This window comes from Larus michahellis, chromosome 8 (genome assembly GCF_964199755.1).
Source record: "Larus michahellis chromosome 8, bLarMic1.1, whole genome shotgun sequence".
In the NCBI taxonomy this organism is placed as follows: domain Eukaryota; kingdom Metazoa; phylum Chordata; class Aves; order Charadriiformes; family Laridae; genus Larus; species Larus michahellis.
Genome location: NC_133903.1, coordinates 52,431,613 through 52,454,435, shown reverse-complemented (window position 1 = coordinate 52,454,435; position 22,823 = coordinate 52,431,613). Strand labels below are relative to the sequence as shown.

Genomic DNA, 22,823 nt, shown 5'->3' with positions numbered 1-22,823 from the left:
TCCAAGGCATCCCATCTTTCTGTTCATTAGTTTCTTCCCTCTGGTCCCAAAAGAAGCACACTTGGCTTTCTAGCTAAAGTGACTTTATACGCGCTTATTTTCAGGCATTTTCCTGAGTCCTAAGCAGTCGGTGTAAAGGTAAGAGTCGCCTATGAGCCGGGCGAGTCCGTGGTGTAAGATCACTGTCTGATGTTCCTACATAACCTGCCAGCCCAACGCCAAACAGTATTGATAAAACCAGGGGTGGGAAAACTTACTTTGATCATTCCCCATTCCTCTGGGGCGTCTAAATCATAGCGATATACGGGTGCTTCATGCTGCTGCATTTTCCCAACGTAGAAGACATCAGATCCAAGCCCCTGGGAGAAAATTCCTCTCTGGGTGAATATCACCTTTACCTGGCAAAACAAGTTGGCGAATGGGCCACGGCTTTACCACTCATCATAGGGATTTTTCACAGAACAATTACATCTCAGAGTTTGAGACGACACGGCTTGTTGTTTTCATATACGAAACCAGCCTATGGTGTCATTGCCAAGCAAAAGAGAAGTGGTGGAAAAATTGTCCTTTGGCAAACACGCACACAAAAGAAAACATGGGGCCAGATCTTCAGGTAGCGTAAATCAGCCGCGGCGAAGGAGCGACACTGATTTACATCAGCCAAGTGTCAGGCTCTAAATCACCACTGACGCGCTGTTGAAAAACAAGCATTTCCAAGAATCAGAGCTATAGCTGAGCAATTTCTTTCACTAAACCGCAATTCCTTTCTACTCCCTGTTTCCATTCACATGTATATAGAAGTGCTCCTTTGTGCTTTGAGGTTTTGTTGCTGTTGTTGCTTTTCATAATGCCAGATTCCTTCCCAGGGCTTTTTTTTCCTCCTTCTTCCCTCGTAATGAAAAGCACAGTAAAATGAAGTGCCATTCGCCTGCCGTCCACCCCAGGTTTTTGCGGCAGTTCATTAAGAAGAGGGAGCTGCGGGCTCTGGCTGTGGTCTCTGGACGCAGTTCAATACTGTGTGTATTCCTGGGCCGAGATTTACGTCTTACGTTCAGAAAAGCTCCTTAAATCAAGCAGCCCGTTAGCATCTTCTCCGGCTCCGGGTGTCTGGGAGATAAAACGCCCGCATGCTAATAGTCAGTTCATCACTGATCTTAAAGAGGAGTAGCCTTCGCTTGTGTGCGAACATCCTCTGCAGAATGGTTGTGTTCGAGCATATCTGTTGATTATCTTATTTATTTATTTAAGATTTTTCGTCAGCTTGGGTTCGCGTTTCGCAATGATGCTTCGGCATCTTTAGGCTTCAGCCTCCTCCCATACAGAGCGGCATATGGCTTTGCTGCAAATGCAGCCCTGGCCAATATGCTGGACTTAAAAAATCTGACAGCGCCAACTTATAAAAATTTCATGGTACATATGTCAATACCAACTGCATAAAAATGCAAGGATCATGAGCTTTTAATGGGTTTTCCAAAGGCAAATATAGAAATTTCTGCGAGTCAAGCTTACTTATGTCAACACTTTCAGTAAATTTATTTCACGACACGTTATAGCCCCATGGTCACCCAGCAGCAAAACCACCCGTGTGGATTCCCCACCATCTCCCGTATCGCCGCCGGGCTGCTGTGAAGTGGTGGGGCTCCCATGGCATCTCGTGGTGTGAGGGGGGCAGCCAGGACTGCGTTCGGTCAGCCGGAGCAGTTGGTCTGGTTTTGTACAGAGAATCCAGAATGTCTCCATATGGAAATGCAACACTTCACAATTATTTTTTCCCAGCATAATTCCATGGGAGGATTATTCCCAGGGTATTTATAGCCCAGCACGGACTCTGAACCGCTCTCGACCACATAACCCGTGGGGAGCGATGCCGTGCCGTGGGTTCTCAGCAGGCTTTGCTCTGCAGGTCCCTCCCGGCGCAGGGCTCCCCGCCGTGCTGTGGGGACGGGTTGTCACAGTGCCGCCTGCGCCGCGTCGTGCCCGACTGGCAGGGACCCCACTGGGACCAGCAGCTCCAGCGCCCATCCGTCTGTCCGCCTGGGAATGCATTAAAATAGGGGGGAAAAAAAAATAAAAAAAAATTATTCAGGTCTGAAGTGCTACATATGGCCTGACTGCAGCGGCATACTTTGGGTGGGAGCGGACTCCCTGGTCCATCCCAGCCATGCCCAGCGCACAGCTCTTGAGATCAAGGTGCTCTGAAGCCAGGGGAGATGAAGCAGCATCACCTTCTTCAGCTAACAATACCCGTTTCTTTTTCTCCTCTGCTCATTTGAAAGGCTGTGGTTTGGCTTTCCTTTCCCAACGGGCAGCTGACAGCTCTCTCCGCGCTAAACTTTCCCACCTCGACCAAGCCAGAGGGACAAAAGTCTCCTAACGTCACGGAGGTGTTTTGAAAAGTCTGCCCGTCCCTTCGGAGATGGGTCATTTCAAGGCTTTTTCATTACAGTACAGACTGAGTTGTCAGGAGCGGTCGATACTATGGATTATGGCAGCGCTCCTGAATGATGGGAATGCTTGATGGCTGTCATTTACTGTCGTTTTTTATTTACTCAACTGGCCTTCATGCCTGGCTTGGGCACTTTATTAATCCAGACAGCACAAATGGATGTGTGTGCTCTTACTTAGTGCTGGCTGAAAAGCTGGGTTTCCCATCTGCTGGAACATCGTTCTTTAAAAAACTGGGTTTGGTCTTAAATTAGTTTTGAAACTAAAAATTGGCTACATTTCCCATGAGCTAGAAGTGCACGTGTCCATCCCCGTTATTGCTAAAAGCAGGGAGCACAGGGGCCGGCCAGTTTGGTGGGCTGCTCTGGGGCCAGATCCTGAGCTTTCCACGCGCCTCATGATTCCTTGGATTTGGAAGCAACTCAAAGAACCTGAGATTTTTTTTGAAGAAGCCCGCTTTTGAGTCACTGAAGCAATGCTTTTGAGTTCCGCTTCATGAACCGTCTACCCATCTCTGCTCTAATTCCTTATCTCATCACAACTTTGTTTTTCCAATGGTGAGACCTTAGTTCCGAGCACAGGGTTGGAGGCCTGGAGCTCTGCCCGGTGGAGCTGCTCTGAAGATGGGTTTTTCTGCCAGCTTCATGTTGCTGAGATTTGGAATTTTTTTGCCATCACAGATCGGGACAAGAACGTACAGAAAGAACTGTGACTTTTTTTGAAATCAAAGAGCATGTTCCAAGGTTTGCTTTTTTTGCCACCCATTTGATTTTTTAGGACAGTGTATAAAGTAATAAAGGAATCCTAAATAAAAGCCTGTCACTTTGGAAAAACACATTTTTTCTCCCCCAAAATAGATACTTCCCTCTAGTTAGTTACCCTATGGGGAACAGGGGGGGAAGTCTGGCAACGCGGTGATTTTTTACTAAAACGGCGTTTTTGGTGGCGCATTGCTTGAGCACCACGTCCCAGTCGCTTAGCCTGCCCCTTTCAGCCCCCCTTCCCTCCCTGCCTGTTGAGGTTTGCACTCTCGCCCTTGTAGCAGGTGTCCATGGGGGGGTGCCGCAAGCACTCCGGAGAATCCCCATCCCGAGGATGTGACATGCCGGTCAGTGAGGACCAGGTGATGGTCTCGTTTACGGTAACGAGCTGCATCCACAGAGCACCGCAGGCAGGCAGAGCCCACCCCTTCGCTGGCAATGTGGCACACCGCTGCTGCACCCCAGCTCGGCTTTCTGCAACGTGGCCGTAGGTCTCCAGCCATTAAACGCGTCCTCATTTCCACTAATTTATTTATAATAACCGCCCGAACTGTTAATTTAATTCTTTTGCAGGGCTGCTTGGGATAGCGTTGCAACAAAAGCGATGCAGAAGCGAAGGCTTGATTGACGTGTGGATGCAACGAGCTGTTGGTTAATGACGCGGAGGGGAAAACCCTGTCCCTTTGCTGCTTTTGGCCCTCCCCTGCTACGGGTACGCGCCGGGGTCTTACCTTGCCGCTTCGTCTGCTCGCAGGCGGGGCCTCCGTCACCTGGCCGACACTGGCAGAAACACGTGTCTCCCACCAAAATGGGTTCACCGTTGTTCTGGCACGGTCCACAGCGGCAAGCGTTGAATTCCGACAAGTAATCGTCCAAAGCCCGTTTCAGGTTTCGCCGTTTGGTTTCCATGTCTCCAAGGTTGCTTCTGCGGAGAATTTCGTGGATGGGCTGCAGCTGCGTGGGATGGAGATGAATAGCAGGGAGACAATTTCAGCTGGGCATCAACTGAGATGGTACCACGCGGCAGTCAGAGAGCTGTGACATTGCTGGATAAACTCCGGGCTCAGAAAAAACTCATTTGTCTTCCTTGACAGCTCCATGTACATCATGCAAATGCGTTACCACGGCTGATGGAACCTAGTAAGGAACCACCGTTCCAAAACCCTCCTCATCTTAGAGGTTTGTGTGGGATTGGCTTTTCTGGACACGCGTTGGAGTTTCAGTCTGGATTCAAATGATAAATTAAAGCAGCCTGGTAAGTCCCTTTTTTGACTGATTTCTTAGTGCTGTCATGATCTCAGAGATTCTTGTGTGCTTTTTGCCTTTTTGAACCAAAATGTTTTGGTAAGAGCTTTGGACAGCGGGTATCATCACAACTTAATGCCAGCTTACCACTAATGGTGACAAAATTGTGAAGTATCCAGTAAAAGCTGAGTGTGAAGAATTTTACCTACCTACTTTTTGCCCTTTGATGCGGCGAAATAACGTTGTGCCATTTACGGCTTGAAGAATACAACATGGCCGTAGTATTTTCAGTAGCAAAATCCAGTTCCTATATACCATTCAGCAAAAATAGTCCACTGCGGGCAACTGTAATTATAACTTGCCCAACTGAATATTAATATTCAACTGAATATTAAAGCTAAAAGCTCAGGGCTGGTCTGAGGACACATATTTATTTTTGTCTATCCATGCGTCTGTGTGAACGCTGCGTGTCCTGGCTGGGAATCGGTGGAAACCAATCCCAAAGAAGAGCTGGGCATCGTCTCATTGCGCAAGGAGCAGTGAGAGCAGTTTGTGGGAAGGATCAGCTGGGCTTTGGGAAGAGCTCAGAGACAAATTTGCACAAGGCTGTTTAACAAACGAGAGGGAGCTGCCGATAAGAGCCGCTGAAGTGGACTGGAGCACTTATCGGCAGCTCCGGTTGCACAGCGACTGCTGAGCTCTGGAGCAGCCAACAGAGAGGTCAGCGCGTGGTTTACTGGAAAATTGCAATAAGTTTTGCTCAGAATTGATGGGAACTTGTGCAGAAAGGTGAATAACCTGCAGCTTGAGTTCAGCTGGAACGGAAAGTGCTCCTACTTAGTCAGGGCTTTCTGCCGCCAGGGTGCTGCCCGGGAAGGTTTGCAGATTCCCTCTTGCCCCGCCAATAGCACAGATTGTTCCTGATTCCACCTTCCCTTCTCCTGCCCTCTGACAGAGCCAGGAGCGGGTGTGCTTTCAAACGAAGATGAGAGGGGTGGAAGTAGCAGTGTGTCCCTGCCATGTCCGCAGCTGCCCTCCCAGAGCAGACCAGTGATGGTAGCATCCCAGGGTAGAGGTGGTACTCCTGACCACAGCTGAGGAGCTCACCCACCTCCTCATGCCTCCATGGCCTCTGGCCCTGGATTCTCTCCTCTTTTCCATCCCTTGTGCTCACACGCATCTCCACATCTCTGAAGCCCAGTAGGATGCTTCAGTGGCCTTTCCACTGGACGAGGCATCCAATAAAATGAAGGGAGGAGGAGAACTTGGCTGATTTTTATGGCCACAGACCTTTCTTTGTGGAGCATGGAGAGAGACAGGACCCACCTGACAAAGCAACCAGGAGTCCCCTGGTCTAAAAACTCCTGGAAACACCCATAGCAATACCCACTGTGGTCTGCAGAGGTTAGGCATAGCCACTGTGGCTCTGAGGCAGGTGAAAAGCAGGGGGGGTCTATGCAGAGCCTTTGCTGGGGGGAAGAAGACTCCTTCCCCAGCCCCCCCGCGAGTCCCCTGCTTAGACAGGAGGGCGGACAGCGTCGGGGAGAATAATAGGGATGAATGCAACCGCAGAGAGCCATTCATCGAGAAGCTGTTTGGGGACACATCAAAAACTTAACTCGGCACTAATCCAGCATTAAGCTCCTTGTCTGTCTCCCTGCGGATGCAGTCGGTGGGAGATGTACTCCCCATTGTGAAATGAATAAGAGGTTACCAGATCAGTGGCCCATTACATTTAATCTTGTTCTGTGATGGGATCACAATAAAAATACGAAATGATCTGCTCGACTACACTTTCATTCCTTATAGCGGCAGAGTTTCTTCAACTGCAGAAAAGCCTTACCTCAAAATCAATAACAGCAGGATTATATTTTAATGACCTTCCCCAGTGACGATACATATTGCCATCCCAACTGTTTAAGAGCCCTCCGCTGTAACTGGTATCTCCACCTCTAATCCGGGGAATAATATCTTCCACAACTGCACTGTTGCTCTCAGCATCTGAAAAGTTGAATTGCACCCATATTATTTAGTTATCGTTTCCACACATATGCTTGAAACCGCTTAATGGAGGTGAGATCAATCGTGCAAGGGGGGCTGTCAGTGAGCGGCACTGATGCTGCCTCCTGAAATCGATGGGAGCTCGGCGTCCCCCGCTCGCGGGGCGAGCCCTGCCACCTTATCACAAGGCAGTCGGTGATGAGTGGAACGTCACAAATGCTCTAAGCTGGTAAGACCTGAAAAGCCTGCATGCCTCCAGCCTTTGTTTCTAGTTAGCACGTGGGCATTGGATCACACTGTCTATAGCTGGCTAAGTGATTTACAAATCTGGCGCTTCTTAGCCTCTTTGGGTACTTCTTATACTCAGTTTTGACTTCTTGTCAATGTTGGCCTTGTCATTTGTGCCCAGTGTGTCGTGGCTATAGGGACTGCGGCCTTCCAGCCACCCCATGCCTCTATTTACAGATGTTTCGAGTTCAGGTATTGCTACCTTAATTCCTGCTCTTTCAAGAGCAGTCGGTACTCCTGGAGACTCGGACCTAAAGTTGCTTTGGTGCCACAATTGGGCCTGAGCCATGGCTGGGGATGGCACGAGAGCTCCCTTCTTTGTACCCTTCTGGACCCTACTTGAATCTCCATGCCCAAGTGACCAAAAGAAGTGACGCAAGATGCCTTAACAGATAACTGCCCTCCTATCGTACCAGTTTTCAGAAATCCTTTCTGCGCACAGGTAGAGGCTGACACAGATGCGTCGAAATGCAGTTTACTCATGCCGAATGTAAGGCCGATTGACCCCCCAAGACAGGCACTTATCTCTTCAGCGCTGATGTCTGCAAAACAGAAAGGAAACCAGTAAAGTTGGTGACTCCTCCTGAGTGGAAGGATGCTCATTTTCCTGTGTTGTATTTTTTTTTTTTTTTCTATCAATGAAGAAAATATTCACTTATTTGTATGGCTCGTTTTTCAAAGTCAAGAGCTACTCCAGGCAGGGGGAAGCCTTTAGTCTCGCAGTGGAAATGCCAATATTTTATTGGGGTATATTGGACTTATCCCATAACAGGTGAAAACGGAAATGTCCTCACTGTAAAAATGTTTCCTTTGAAAGTATTAGAAGAAAGTAAAAATCTAAACGCAAGGCTTCAGGCATGTATTTCCTTGTTTGGTCTCTTGATTTAAAAATAAAACGTGGGTTTTTTTACAGACTAACTTATAACCAGGGTAAAGCTGGGAATAGCAGCTGAAATCAATAGATCCGCGCTGATTTTCCTAAACCGAAGATCTGACCCATGTATTAGTGGCTTAAGCACCATCTTAAGTAGCAACTTGCAAAAGGTCTGTCTGCGGAGAGCTGCCAAAACCTTACTGCCTGCTGCTGGGCTGCTGCTACCAGCACCGCCACATTCATCATGAAAATATGTAACTGGAGACCCATGAAGCGACTGCGGAGGGGAGAAGGGAACTAATGAGGTGGTTTCACCAAGGTAAGCAATGCGCATATTTCATACAGCCTGGGTTTATGTACACACTTCAGCGTATTGCGAATATAGGGCCGTCTTCTGAAGTAGTTAAAAAATCCATTGATTTCAATAAACGCGGGTATTGTAAGTAATAGGTAACTTTTACACTGCTCTTTTTGTCAGAAGACCTTAAAGTGTTTTACAAAGCAGCCGGGCGATCAATACCCCGGTATTGAAAGGGAGGCACAGAGGTCAGCGGGATTTGTGCATCATGGCTTAATGGGCTAAAGATCGAACCTCCAGCCGAGCTCCAGCCTAGAGCGCTGTCTGCTGAACTGCCTCACCCCAGCGCTGGGGAGCAGTGGCTTGTCTTCCTCGCGTTTAAAATACTGGCGAAACGCCCAGAGCTCTGGTTTCGCTGCCTTCTGCCCACCCTGCAGGAGAGGCTTGCTGGAGTTGCGGGGGGCATGGACCTACTCGTTGGCTTGGTAGGTCCCAACCAGCGGAGGTGCTCAGCATCCCGAGAAAGGGGCTGCGAGTCCTGGATTCATACTGGTGAGAGCTGAAGCGTACCCATGACTTTAGGGGGAATTACATCCCATTGCAAAACCGGGCCCTCGAGAAAGATTAAATGTGCAGCACTCAATTACTTGTACTAAACTGTTCAACAGTTGTAAACACAGTGGGTAAAGTTCATTCACCCAAAGCAACGTGAGTGATTGCTTATCTTGGTGTTGGAGTGCCATAAAATTAAACTTGAGGAACACCCTGATTAATCGATTCACCATGGTTCCCGTTGAGTAATTATGTTCAGCGAGGGTCTGTCAATACAATTTGCTATTGGTTGCAGCAAGATCGGGTCTTGATAAATGAAAAGTGGTTATCATTGCAAAAGGGTGGTCATAGAAAATATTGGCACTTGAGGGGGGAAGCCTTGATAGGTTTTTTTATATGATATAATTTGCGATAGTTAAATGTGCTCGAGTGATAAGATTTACTGCTGCATTTTGAATTAATCAGAATATATGAAGACTCTTTCTAATTTACTCTGCGCATAATGTTTCTCCCATAAATGTTCCTGTAATGTGTGAACACATTATACTGTTTTCTGCTAAATAATAGAACCATAACAATCTATTTTAAAAACAAGTAATGAAAAATATTGATGGCAGAGCAACAAGGGACCTCGTTCTGACATATGTATTTATTTCACTCATGACCACATCCATACAAGCCCTTGCAGCCTGAAAGCTAGAAAAGGGTCTGGCAGCAAAACTGCAGTCCTAAACCCTGCACCGGTGAGTGGTGGTCTATTCCTGGGTATCTAAACCCAGAAGGGAACTTAATTTTCAAATTTCAGGTGCTTAAAGTCTAGCTCCTGCCTATGTCTAGCTGGATGCTCAGCAACCGCCCAAGCTGCCTCTCGTTTAAGGAGGATTCAGCGTAGGGATCTATTTCCTGAGCATGTGCTTTATTCACTGGTCTATAAAAAAGGAGTGTTTTCTCTTCCAGAGCATTTAACACGTAGCCTCATGGAGTAGGCGGGCTCTCAGGATGCGGTGGTTGATCTGAAGCGGGTGCCGTGCCGCTCAGCCCCGTGGGGACTCAGCGGTACATCTCCAGGCATCTGCAAAGCTTCAGACTCATCTTTTGAAGCTCTGATTTTAAGACTTGAGCTCTTATATCCTGATCCTGACCGTTCCTCAGGGGAGGCGGATAATCCTCTTGCAAACACAGCCTTCAAGCATGGCTGTGATCACCATTAGAAAAATCGGGTTTTTCACTAAAAGCTTTTAGGAAGTGGCATATCAGTCACTGCAGGTGGGTCCTTCTGGGTCTACGTCGCGTGACATAGAGCGCTGCTGACTTGGTAAATGTGGACTTTCTTGCAGAGTCTGGGTTAGATGAAAATTACAGAAGTGTGCTATGTTAGAATGAAAATTACATCTCTGCTGGGGCTCATTTTTGTCTTTTGCTGAACTTCAACACTCTTCTTTCCTAAGATAAGGCATCTCGTAGCGGTAAATCTCCTCCTTATATACAGAGCAAGCACAAGATGAAGCAAAATAATAGCCTCCCTCCACACGCTCTTGATTCATTCTTCCTCTGAAATTGGCAGGCTGCTTCCTGAAGACTTGCTTGCCAAGATCTTGTTCACTTCTATATCACTCACTCTTCAAAGTGAAAAAATGATTTGAAGAGGCATCATGTTTCCAAACATTAGTATTTCAGTAACTTGATGAAAATTCTCTCAGTTGGTAATTTCTTGTGGAAAAATTGGCATGGTTAAAACTCAATATGGAGTGCGTGATGGTACCAAACCATTTCAGACGGGAAGCAGAATTTGGGACAGAACCATGGAAATTAAGGGAATTAATGGAATTGCAGCAATTTCCGCCAACTGCATCAATTTGCACCTGTTGTCCAAGATCACAATTTTCTTCTGCGTAGATGTCCAGCCTGGAGTTACCAAGGCAGCATTACCCTCAGCAGAGCAGAGTGATGGTTCTTAGGGGAAGTGGGATCTATTGCGTTGTCGACACCTTTGCAAAAGCTGACAATCTGGTTAGTGTACTAAAGTACCGTATTAGTGTTCTGCATCTTATGTTCTTGATTAGGAAAAATGTTATGCTTTGGCTTGCCAGTAATGGCTATTCTTGCGCTCTACACATCTACGGTGGATATTTTATGTAACTGAGATTTAGAGGTATGGCTCTCCAGCCTCATGCACTCTAATTGGTTGAGAACTGGAGCTAAGAGAGGTCTGTTAGCCTCCAGATGTGACACTAACCAGAGTAAAGCGGCAGAGGTATTGCCAAGCGCAATGCATTATTTCCATTTACAGAAAATTGGAACCCTCACTATTAGGAGGCTAAAATGCGAGTGGGCTATCTTTCTTTAGTCTGGATGAGTTTCCAGTCCTTGAGCATTCATAAGCATGGCCAGAACAAAGACTATAAGAAATCGCAGAAGTTTAGAGAAGTCTAGCAAGTGACACCGAAAGAAAGGGAGAAAAAGACACTCAGGTTCCTTCCTAAACTACCAAAATCTCACCCAGATTCTTCAGAAATTAGCACATTTTGCGACACTCAAGCTTATCCCCTGCTTTGTGGCCAGTTGTGCATCCATCTTGTAAACAGCACGTGGATACCCCTCCACCCCTCCACCCACCCCCACTGTGCATTTTTGGGCTTGCGACGAGTATGTGTCTATCATGTGATGAGAAATGCCAGCCAGCTCGGCAAAGAGGGGCCGATGAGCACCCACCCTCCCAGGGCCCAGGGAGATGATGGCTGTGGGGAGCAGCCAGAGCCAGATGAATTACTGCGGTGGACCGGACCCACCCCGTGGTCTCCAGGTTGGAAACGCCCTGTTTAAAGCAAAGAGTTGTGAACAGAGAATTTCGAGTGGTTTTCTAACCTTTTCTTCTCATTTCCTCTTTGTTAATGACAAGGATGTACTCAAAGACGCCTCCCATCGTGCCGGATGTCACGAAGTGGGTGCCGTAGTCGTTGATGAATTTAGCATACATGCCGTAGTTGTAGGTCTCTGGAAGCTCCCGCAGGGAGAGCAGCATATCTTCATCCAAAACAATGTTGTCCCTTCTCATCTTGAAACGGGCCGTCTGTACCTTCGTCACAGCTCTAATGAATCCAACATTCTGCAGGTAAAGAAAACAGGAGCTGCTGCTCAACGTTCTTTTTTTTTTTTTTAAAAAAAAAGTCATTTCTAGGCTTTAGGTTTGCAGAGGAAAGCCTGAATCTTTGACTGCCAGTGGATGTTAAAGGCACGAAAACCAACCCAGATTTAAATGAAATCAGTGGTAATTCTTTTTCAGAGAGTCTCTCGTGTGCTGTGTGAGATGGAGGGCAGACCCATGGGTTTGGACGTTATGGGTTTTTTTACCGATGTGTGAATACGATCAGAATTGGGCTCCACATGATTCTCCTCCATCCTCCATTTCTGCCGTTTCTTTTTTTCTTGTTTCCTTTCCATACTGTTTATTCCCTTTTGCTTTTTTCTCAGCCTACACCGGTGATGCAGGGCAAGGACTCATGGCAAGCCCAGCCCAAGCTGGCAGTGGGGGGAAACCCTGGCCAGGAAGGTGCTGATGGGGAGGGGATTTCCCAGATATACCCCCAGGTCCACGACTCCTCTTCTAGATTAGCCATTGCCTTGGAGAAGGCTCCAGTGCAACTAGAACAGCCTTTTACACGATTCCTCCAATAATTGATCATCGTTTAGCTGCAAACATCGTGTGAGTCTAGACGAGGGCACAGTAAATACTATAATGGTGCCAATTTCCAACCGCTTTTAAGGCCATTTCAACTCAGAACACCATCAAAGTAATTCTTCTTTATTGTTTTCTGTCAGCAGCCAGGAGAAGTGGAGACGGGGCATGGTAAATGCGGGAAATACCAGCACTTGAGATATTAGATTGGAAAGAGGTCGCCACAACTAGTCCATGATGTAAATGCACTGTGAGAAATATACCCTGTTATCGGGTACTCTTCTTTCAGTGCCATATTTTAACCTCTCATAAAAAGTAGCATATTTCCCCATCATAAGGCAGCGTGTATTAATTTGAACAAGATATATCTGCTACCGGAGATCATTCCCTGAGGACAACTGTTTTGATCAACATCTTGATATTTCCTCCTCCCTCATCGTCACTTTAAGCATTTTTTTATTTATGCGCTTAATGTAGCCATGAAACAGGATGGGGTGAGATGACATGTGTTGTGGTACTTCGTAATTCAATTTTATTCCCACTCCCTGTTTGCTAAAACGTAATAAGAACAACAAACAGGATTACTAACGATCATACGTTTGCAATTACAAGAACAAATTAAGGTACAATTACTATGTGTTAAGAAATGCAATTGAGAGAATAAACTGACATAAGTTATAGCCAGACCATGCGATGCACAGATGACACGACTGGAGCATATGCGTCGTTGATTTATTTATTTTTTTTTACCTTTGCTGTGTATTGCGTGAAATTCTTCAGGGATCCTTTCCCACCTGATAAAGTGAAGCCCAGGTTTAATCGGACAGGAACTTGTTTAGGCCCAATTCCAATGGTAAAGCCTACTTTGTGGGATTTATCACTTTTAAGGGCATCAAGCAGATCCTTTGAATCATCGTAAAACTCAAAAGCGAATCCAGAATCAGCGTGAGCCTAAAGAGAAAGGAGCAGACATTAATTTTTCAGGTACTTCCCTTCCTTTTTAATTTCCAGTTCTTTAAGGAGCTGATGGTGCCTCTATTGAAGCCTGTGATGCTCCTGACACGGACTTCAGTGAATATGGAATAAAGAACTGAGTCACATGCTGTTTCATTTGGAAATATGTGAGAAATGCAGCTAAAGCCATGCATTTTGCTTCATCCATTTCCAGGCAGGGGAAAGGTTTTGGGTTTAGCCACTCCAAGCAGTGCCATTACAGGCAGAGCTGGTACTGGTGCCTATTAAGCTAGCTTGACACTTCCCATTACAAAATCCTCCTTCCAGTTCCTTCCAGCTTTGCCAAATCCTAACGATTTGGAGTTATTTTTTTCTCTCCAGCCTGCTTCTGGATGAATTTATTTAGGAAAAAAATTCAACAGCGGTGATCCAGCCACTTGGGTTGGCAACGCTGGAAAACAAACATTGTTTTGCCCGTTGTTTGAGAGAAGTGACCTTTTCCTTGACAGCTCTGCTTTGCCGGCATGTGGAATTGAGCAGCCTTGCTGAATCTGGGCTGTGCCATTTGCCATCTCTATAAAAAGCTGGCTCAATTACCAACAGTGAAAAAAATCATCTCGCATTGTCGTCAGTGACTTCCTAGACCCCGGTGGTAGTAGCTCCTAAGCCAAGGTGCGTACAGGGCATGCTCAAGCATCCCGCAGTGCCTGACCATGGTGCAGATGTCCTTCCACTGCCTACAGCAGATAAAGGGGAGAAGAAAATGTGGCCCGTGTGGTGGGTCTGTCTGGGTTGAGACTGGGGACTAAGGGTCACAGGAGAGTCTGCTTGCTGGGAGGACGTGAAAGCCGCTTGCGTTGAGCTGGTGGCTGTAATATTTCCCTGGATAATAGTACGTTTCATTCATTCATTGCAAAAAGCAAGGTAAATGTTTAGCAGCCTGGCCAGGGCACCCACTTACAACGTGGGCGTCCCAGGTTGAATCCCTCCTCTACTCAGGTCAGTCTTCAACATCAGATGTGACTCTCCAGAGTATAGGCGTTGTGATACATGGTGATGGCTTTCGAGATCTTTGGCTCACTCAGAATTTGGATTTATGTCTCTTGTAGCCATGCCGTAGACTTAAAATGCTTTCAAAGATTGAACTGGTAGCATTGTTCCTGTTTTACACATAGCCAACTTCATCCCTAGGGAGGCAAGTGGCTTGCACAAGCTCTACAGGTCATTAATAGCAGAATTTAGAGAAAAACCGTTTATCTTGGCTCTGACTAGGCCAGAGTAAGCAGATGCCTGGGTGATGAAGCACGTTAGTTCCTTGATGTGCCATAAAACAGCATCGATTGCTTGTTTTCTTGGGGACAGCTGGAGGGAGGTACCTTGAAAGACAACCTATCGTGAATGATAAAACGTACGTAATATATTTGTAGGAAGCTTGGCTTTTAGCTGGGAACACATTGCTAACTTTGACCACCCGAAGCACTTACTAGGAACTGGTATATGTGAAAGTTGTAAGGTTTGCGGAAATACTTCTCGTCGTCTCCGTAGTACAGATGTTCACACGCAGCGTCGTACTTCAGCTCCCGCCACTCTCCGTTGTAGACATACTCACAGTGGCCTCCAAAAAAATTAGGATCATATACATACTGGCTCTCTTCCTGTGTTAGGATATTGTATCTTGGAAAGAAATAGCATTCAGAAAGTTATCATTAGCTCCCGTTTTATTTCCCCAGCAGTCTCCGTCACTGTTTCTGTTCTCCTGACAGTACACATTACCTGCCTGTCTCTGACTTTGAATTTGGATAGCACCTAAACTATAAGATTTGAGTCTGTTCTTGCGCTCTCCTTCCCAAAGCAAACAGGAGACAAACAGACATTTTATTTCCAAGACGTTAGTTTGGACTCGTATGCTAGGGACGGAAGAAATCAGTTAAATTGTCCAATTACGAATTGTTACAGTTATGAAGGTCCCAAGCTCCTGGAATTCCTCCAGGTCTGCCGTGAGTCTCTCGCAGCCCGGTGCATCTCACTGTCACAAAGTGTTTCCTGGCATTCCCTGTAATTGTTTTCTATCTTTATTTCATCTCCTTCCTTTTAATAATGGTCCCATGTCTCAGGGGAGTTAGCACCCTCCCTAGACTTGCAGTCTGCTTGTGCTTTTTGCCAAGTCTCTCGCTTATTATTTCCTTACGCCTCTTCCTTCCTGCTCTCCAGCCATCACAGCTGCTGCCCTCTGAAATCCTGCCTGTTACTTAACATTCCCTGTACTTCCATGGCCCCAGATGAAGGCATTATTCAGGCTAGAGAGCAGCGTCGCTCCTCACAACAGGGAATAATCTTTGAGACCAAGATAGTAAATACTATTGCTTTTATGTGTTCTGTGGGAGAAATGCCTCGGAGAGCAGTACTAAATGGGGTGCTCGGTGAAAATTAATACATCTTGAAAAACTTTTGATGGACTCTCCCAGGCCCTGGGCCAAAGAGACATTTATCTCTTGGACTCCAGAGAGTATTGGATCCAGCTGATGGGGAGGTTTCCTGTTGGGTGACTACGTTCTCATACTGTAGCCCATGCTCTCCAAGTGAAAGTAGGCGGTATCTTGGTTAAAACACAAGATTAAAAACAAGAATGTCACAATGGACCATTTGCCTTTTTAGTTGCTCTGGATTCCTCTTTTGCACGTATTGCCTAACCAAAATATGAAACTGAATAGGGTAACACTTTTTCATGGATAGGAGTTTTTACCCTGCACATGTTCACGTGGAGCTCAGGCTCTCTGCCTTGAATCTGTGCTCTGAAGCCCTAAATCCTGGAGTTAAACCTTCACCTGAAGGATTAAAACCACCAGGATGCTGCTTCTCCAGAGTCTACTCTTTGCTTTAATATATTGCTTTTATCAACTGGAGAAAGCTTTAAGATAACTGGGATATACTTCTTACATGAGTATAAAGGGGACATCACAAGTACAGAGTAGCTGGGTGAGGCCAAGGTCAGATAGTAAATTCAAGACAGAATTTGAAATAAAAGCTGGGATGAACCCTCCTGCCTCCCTCATTGCTGCCCACGGCCAGGTGGGACAGTAGCTCTCCTTTGGCTTTTGTACAGCTCCCTATCAATCCGTGGAGCACTGCTGTTACTAAGGCAGAGCAATATGAAAACCTGAATCCAGTTTTGATTATGAGAGTAGCAGCTATTGATTAATTACTTACCCTTGGACTACTTTTTCAGAGCCTGGGATTGGGAACAGGTGTTCACAAGGGCTTTCAATATCTTCATCCTCACAGTTAGCCTCATCCGATCCATCTCTGCAGTCTTGCTCTCCGTTGCACACAAGATGCTGTTTAATACAGCGACCTAAAGTGCACAGGTACAGGCGATCGCTTATCCGCCCTTCAGAAAACCTTTTTGGCAGCTTGCACCGATTGTGCTGCTTTCCGCCCGTATCTCAGGGCCACAAGAAGTCACGCTGGGTGTTAAACCCGCGCTCCTCCATTGGGAGCTTGCTTTTCCCAGCTCCTTGGGGACACTTTTTCCTTTGCAACCTGGAGCGAGCACAGCTCGGCGGCTGAGCCAGCCACCTCCTTGGGCTCCCGTGGGACGGGAATCGAGTAGAGGTCACCTTACTGGCCTGATTTTATTATCTACAATCATGCTTTTGTAAGGGAGCTCCAGGAAGAAATAGATTCTCCACTTGGCTTAGGGAAGTCAACTCTGTCTGGTTAAAGTGCATGTTTTTGCCTCTTCCCATTGCAGGCGGTATTTGGGGAGTTTATTGCAAGAATTATAGGTCAAGAATGGACGTTTGCAGAAAGGGCAACTTGGAAGTTCTTTTGCTTCTGGGAGTAAGGAAAAAGCCTTGACCCGACATTCGTGGCAGGAGGGAACTGGTACCGCTGCACTTGCCTCAGTGAATCAGTGATGACCCGCTCCAGTTGATGAGCTGGTGCGTCTTTCTAAATGTCAATAGAATTTTCGTTAAAAGCTCAAGATGGGAGTTTGTGTAAATTTGTGTAAAAACAAAAATCTGTCAAGGCTAGTCAAACTTTCAGAGAACAGCCGTAGTATATCCCAATCCTCAGAGCTGGGGATGGCTAAAAATAAATAAATCACCCCAACAGATTGCTAGTTGGATTCATGATTGAACTATGTCTTCTGCAGGGGGAGAAAGGGGTGCGTTGTGGGAGCGCTGGTGCCCATGGAGGGGAGCGTGAGCGTGTAGCACAGCAGTTGGAGCAGAATATTTCTATTCTCTTTGTTCCACTGAAAAATTAACCTTTTCCATGTCACACAGCCTTCATTTCTATCCAAATCCAAGCGTAACACGGATGGGTTTCTGTAAAAGTGGGGAAGAAAGCAAAGATGGGGAAATTTCCTGCTTTCTCTTGCATCACTCACCTGTTTCCTCGCACCGAAAGTCCTTCCCGCAGCTGGGGGGTCCAGTGCAGGTTGTCTCGGCACGACAAGCCTGCTCGTCCCAGAGGTGCCCCGCACATTGCCACCCGGAGAACCCCGCCGGCTGCACCAGCCTCCGGTACCGGTGCTGGACCGCACAGGAGAGAAAAACACCACCAACGCCTCACTTTTACCCCCCAGAGACATCCCCTCCACAGGGTATACAGCAATTAGAGCTATCCCTTTTTTATACAGCAATTAGAGCTATCCCTTTTCTCTATATTGTTATTTTTCTGTCTATTCCACAGACTTTGCACATGATAAATGGAGAAAGGGAGTCAGCAGAGAGGTGGGAGCTCAGCAGATTGGCTTGACGTTCATACGAGTGAATTTGGGGGGGCTGGAATGACTGTTTTTAAAAATCCCTTCCCTCTTTCATACCTTGGAGATAAGGTGGCATTTTTCCAGTTACATATGCTTTGTCCCAGAACGTAACAGGCTCAGATGGACAGAGACACTAATTACAACACTGATCCTGCAACATTTCTGATGGATTATTAATGAGTATTGCTGCTCTTTAAACTAGGGGGGGAAAAAAAAAAGGGAAAGAGAGAAGAGCCAAATAATTTGCTGATTGCAAGCACAGGAACAAAAAAATGCAGGGATATAAACACAGTAGAAAGCAAAGTTATGTCAGGTATTTGAAAATAAATTCTTGAATTATGAAGACATATGTGAAACGATATAAAAAATTGAGATCAGGAGCTGATGAATGAAGGCTGCTTTTAATTTCTTTTCATTGGAATATCCGCGTTAGGAATCAGGGGATAGTTAATTAAATCTGAGATAGAAAAGAAAAAAAGTCTTGGGCAAATATTCTGGCCAGATTCTTCCAGCATTTGCCTTGATTTTGCATTTTGCTGTTCTGCTGCCTTAAATGAACTTATTCCCCAGTTTACACCAGGGTTAAGTAAGAGCCTCTCTAGTAGAGGAGCATCTCCATCATATTTGGATGAGTTTACTGGATGCTTCAGAATGATGAATATGTATAATATATATAATTAATGTGTGTACATCCTCATCACAGACACATCTGAAGATAAATGAATACATTACGGGAGAGTCTTACTTTTTTCTCTTGGCAAGGAAAGCAATCAGTCCATTCTGACCACTGGCTCAGCTGGCAGTCGACGGGAGCTGGAGAATTAACATCTCTGCTGCTTCTTCTAAGGAGGGGAAGAGATAGCGGTCTAAGGTCTTTGAAGTTGCGTTTTAAGGAGGGCTGGGGGCTAGCAGGGAGAAAATGATCTGCGCGTGTGTGTTTTGCCACCAGGAACCTATTTTGTAGGAAATGGGAAGCATCCCTTAGCAGGGGTGGCGGTACCACCCGAGATGCTCCATCCAAGTATTCACCATCGGAACTGGTCAGGGGCAGCAGGTGCGGGACCCGAGTATTTTGTCTTGGGTTTCCTGCTCTCCCCAAGAGATCCTCGCCCTTTCCAATAGGTAGACTGCAATAAAATATATGTGCATCATATACATAAGACCAAACACACTGCGTAAACAGAAGGAACGTCAAGAAGAGACAGGTTTTAAGGAAAGGCTTCTTTTGTTTTTGGTTTTCTTCTCAGAAGCACATCTCAAACCCCGGGAGTAGTGGTGTTTATCACCTTGGGCCTGTTCTGAAATCTACGGATTTCACTTTTTTTATACCACAGTGAATTCACGATCAGTATTTTTCCCGACAAGTGTGAACTCAGGGTCTGATTCCAGTGGGCTTTGCGGAGCGGTGGGAATGGCTGCACCGACAGCGCTGAGAAGGCGAGGTACAAAGCCGCGTTGACTATGCGGATTTGTTGGCCGACTATTTCGAAAAGGAAATACATAAGTTCTGAGAAGAGGAAAATAACTAAAGGAAGAGCAGAAAAGCAGAACACGGCAAGGGTGCTGTACCGCAATGGCCCTTGGCTCAGACTCTCTGCACGTGCACTGAATGTCACCGTACAACAGCAAGAAAAGACTCCTCCTGCCCCCCAGCCCAGTCACTGTGATCCCTATTTCTGTCCCTACTCCTACAATCTTTTTTTTGTATAGTGTCTTTCTTTGTCTTGAGGAGCAATCTGTGGCGTGTCAGTACAGCTCTTTGAAGCATTTTGAGGGGTTTATTCTGAGCCAAAAACATTATTATTGTTATTTTGGTGATTAACTAATGAGCAGTCTGTTTTACTTCCGAGACTGCACTCCAAAGAGAAATATTGATAATTAGCAGAGGTACGGAGCACATTGGGGATTCATCAGAGGCTGCAGAAGAGGGACTTACTCAATGAAAGCCACAACGGCTCAGCCAGGGAGCCCGTGGGTGCAGATCAGCGCATGAGAGAAAACCCCGCCGTCTCTCTAGGAAAACAACGGGAGCCCGCAGACAAACAGGGAGCTGGAGGACACGCACATATTGGCGCCTTTTCGCGCTGACAGGAGGATTTGTGGGCTGTATCCTTCAGCACTTCACAAAGTACTTAATTGGCTCACCTTCGATTGGGTTTTACATTTACCTCTTCATTATTCTGCCTTGTTTGATAAGTTCATCAAACATCAAAAATCTCGTCTTTGTTCATTTTCAAAAGGGATTATCGGAATAAGCCTTCATAATTAAGTGTATCACTACCACTTTTTTTTTTTCCTTTCCGCCTTCCCCTTGTCTCCACGTTCCAATTATCACTGATGCCTTTTTTTGATCCATCTAAATCATATTTGCCTTTAGAACAAGCCTGAAACTAATAGCTGTAGAAAAAAAAATCCAGCCATTTTCCTATCAGGACACTGTAGCTTTAGAAAAAGGTAACTTGTTTATTCCCTTCCTTCAAAGCCTAAATGACACTCGTATAGGTTAATAATATTGTTCAGGGATAAAAAACCAGAGGTGTGAGGATCTGGCTTGGATTGAAAATTGGGTTATAAACATGCACTTGTTAACTCCACGTTGTCAAATGCAAAATAATTATAATGGAAAAGAATATGAAAAATATTCGCTCGTAAGTCGTGCTGTATGGGGGGAATTAATTCCAAGCGCCCAAAACCAGTATGGTAATTTTGGTAAGGAAGTTTAGGGCGGCTTAATAGTAATCTCTAAAAGAAAAACCATTATGCAAACAGTTCATATAAGAAGGAGTTACGATGCCTAGCTTGGGCTTTGGACAACTGCCAACGTATTTTATTTTTTTTTTCCCCAGTAGCTGTTTACAGAGAGCACAGCGTGCACATGCCTCAAGTGGGGACCAAACGGATGGGCTGACTGACTGGCCCGTGATTTCTATACGTAAAGTTGCGGGGCGGGGGGGATGGGGAGCAGACTTACCTCTGGGAAGGCGATGCCTCGAGCTCCCTGTGTGCTGTAGCCGTGGCCTGATGGGTTGTTAAAGCCAGCGAGCATATAATCAGAGGAGAAAGCTGACACAGGCTCCACCGCATTGTTTTTCCATATGTAAATGTTTGCTATAGATTAGCTGCGAACAAAAGCTTTAGGTTTCGGGACTGTTAGAAGGAGCACGGAGCCCACCGGACTCCAAAACGGTGAGGTAAATCATTGACAACGGCACAGATCAAATGACAAAGAATCAGGACACATCCCGGAGGCCTTTGCCCTTTTGGAAACAAATTCCCAGTTTTCTGGCAAGGGAATATATTAAACTGTGCAACTGTTTCCACATTAAAGTCAATCAAGTCCTATTGCAGCAGCGTGTTTCTTGTCCAGCCTGCTCCCTCCTTTTAATTTGAAGGAGAGGAAAACTCCTTTTATTTCCCACAGTGACTTAACTGCAATTTTGGTGCCTCTGGTCGCTTACCAGGGAAAAGCTTCCCTGGACAGCAAATTGAAGATTATTACAAAATTACGTTATGTGGAACACGTGCCTTCCAGATACGTCAAGGAAATGTCAGTTCAGCCTCTTCCCATTGCCATTCCCATGAGATGGTGTCCCATCTCCGAAGCTGATGTGAGTTATCACCTGGTTTTTGATGGCCCTGCACAGTCGCTGCAACACGAGAACCCAAATCTTTGTTTCCTGAAGTGATTTGGGGTGAGAAAGATATTTCCTAAATCTGAAATTGTGTCCCATCCCATAAGCTGTGCAGACTCGTCCTCTCAGTGGTGGCTCTAATGCGTTTCACCGGTTGGGGTCTTAACACAGAAGTAGTGGATGTGCACAGGTGTAAGAAAGCAACACCATCCAAAACAAGAACACCGTGCGTTATTTATTATTAAGATAATAGTCACAAGATGAAAATATGTTTTCGTATGTTGGAAGAAAGAAAAAACGGCCATTGGAAGGACACTTGGTCGTGCTATCGCCCAAGTTGCCCCATACCTGTTTCCTCCAGCTTGCACACAGACAGCAAAATTCCCCCGCGGGCTCCTGGGCAGGCACAAAAATGCACAAGGAATCTCTAACTTCATTAGATATTAGTTAAGAAAAAAGGAGTAAGAGATCCATGGAGACTTTTGTGTTCGACCAAGGGTCTCTATCTCCCTGCTTTTTCTTCTGCATAACTGGGCTGAGATGCTTCATGCATAAATGAAGTGTTCCCAGCAGACAACTGGAAGCTTGAGCCTCAGTAAATTCAAGAGCAAGTGTAATTATTGTAGGAAAAATCTGGTCTTGGACTACTACAGCTATTAAGCAGACAGTGAATTGTCCTCTGTCCGCAAAAGACTGGGATAGAAGTGTCACTTTGTGTATTTCCCAAATTAATTGCAAAGCTCATTTCAATAGCGGGTATTGTAAATTATCAAAATAAAAGGACCTCTTACCGTGTTATCTGAATGTAATTAAAGTTCAGAATGACCCTGGGGCTTGTCTTTGCTAAACACGAAGTAATGTAGCTCATGGGGAGACTCGAGTGAGATGAAATGAAAACTGCCTTTTTGTGACCTTCGAGAGCACGTTAATGTAGTCCCTTACCTACTAATGCACTTCGGATGAGTTCAGAGAGTCCTTCTCCCTTCCTCGCCTACGCAAGAAGGACTACTCAAATAAGGGTTTTAATTTTTTTTTTTTTTGATACTATTAAACCTAAATTGCTTTTGCCTGGGAGAAAAGCTGGGGATTGAAACTGGCCTCAGGCGGCCCCCACTGTTACCTCCCCATTACATATCACAGCCTCTCTGCACGTTGCTGTTAAGTCAGAACGACACAAAAAGGTTTCAGCCATGCTCAGAGAGGGCTGGTGGGGACGGACCCCACCGTCCCCGTGGTGGGAGCCACCCTGGCCGTCCGCCAAAGCTGTCTTCTTCCACATCTTCCAAACTTCTGCCATCCTTTGATATAAATGGCTGCTTTGCG

The 22,823-nt window shown here is 46.0% G+C and overlaps 2 protein-coding genes across 2 annotated transcripts in view; one reads left to right on the top strand and one right to left on the bottom strand.

Annotated features, from left to right (window-relative positions):
- Window positions 1-1,440: 1,440 nt before the first annotated feature.
- Window positions 1,441-21,037, bottom strand: C8A (complement C8 alpha chain). The gene is made up of 11 exons (XM_074596550.1): window positions 20,840-21,037; window positions 18,614-18,710; window positions 17,488-17,632; window positions 16,302-16,446; window positions 14,579-14,768; window positions 12,891-13,091; window positions 11,330-11,570; window positions 7,154-7,282; window positions 6,295-6,452; window positions 3,938-4,160; window positions 1,441-2,034 (listed from the first exon to the last, which is right to left on the bottom strand). The coding sequence occupies exons 1-11, from the start codon at window positions 20,950-20,952 to the stop codon at window positions 1,883-1,885; spliced, it is 1,794 nt and encodes a 597-aa protein (XP_074452651.1). The 5' UTR covers window positions 20,953-21,037; the 3' UTR covers window positions 1,441-1,882.
- The window catches only part of FYB2 (FYN binding protein 2), a 47,544-nt gene continuing 32,381 nt past the window's right edge, over window positions 7,661-22,823 (top strand). The window contains exon 1 of the mRNA XM_074596548.1: window positions 7,661-7,933. The gene's annotated coding sequence lies outside the window, so the exon portion shown is untranslated. The remainder of the gene's footprint in view (window positions 7,934-22,823) is intronic.

Bases quoted from the DNA above. Each gene is read 5' to 3' on its own strand.
- C8A (XM_074596550.1), bottom strand. From the start codon at position 20,952: ATGCGGTGGAGCCTGTGTCAGCTTTCTCCTCTGATTATATGCTCGCTG. The intron at 18,711-20,839 runs GTAAGTCTGCTC...TCCCCTCCTTAG, and splicing joins GAGGCATCGCCTTCCCAGAG to AAGAAGCAGCAGAGATGTTA. The intron at 6,453-7,153 runs GTACGATAGGAG...TCAACTTTTCAG, and splicing joins GAAAGGATTTCTGAAAACTG to ATGCTGAGAGCAACAGTGCA.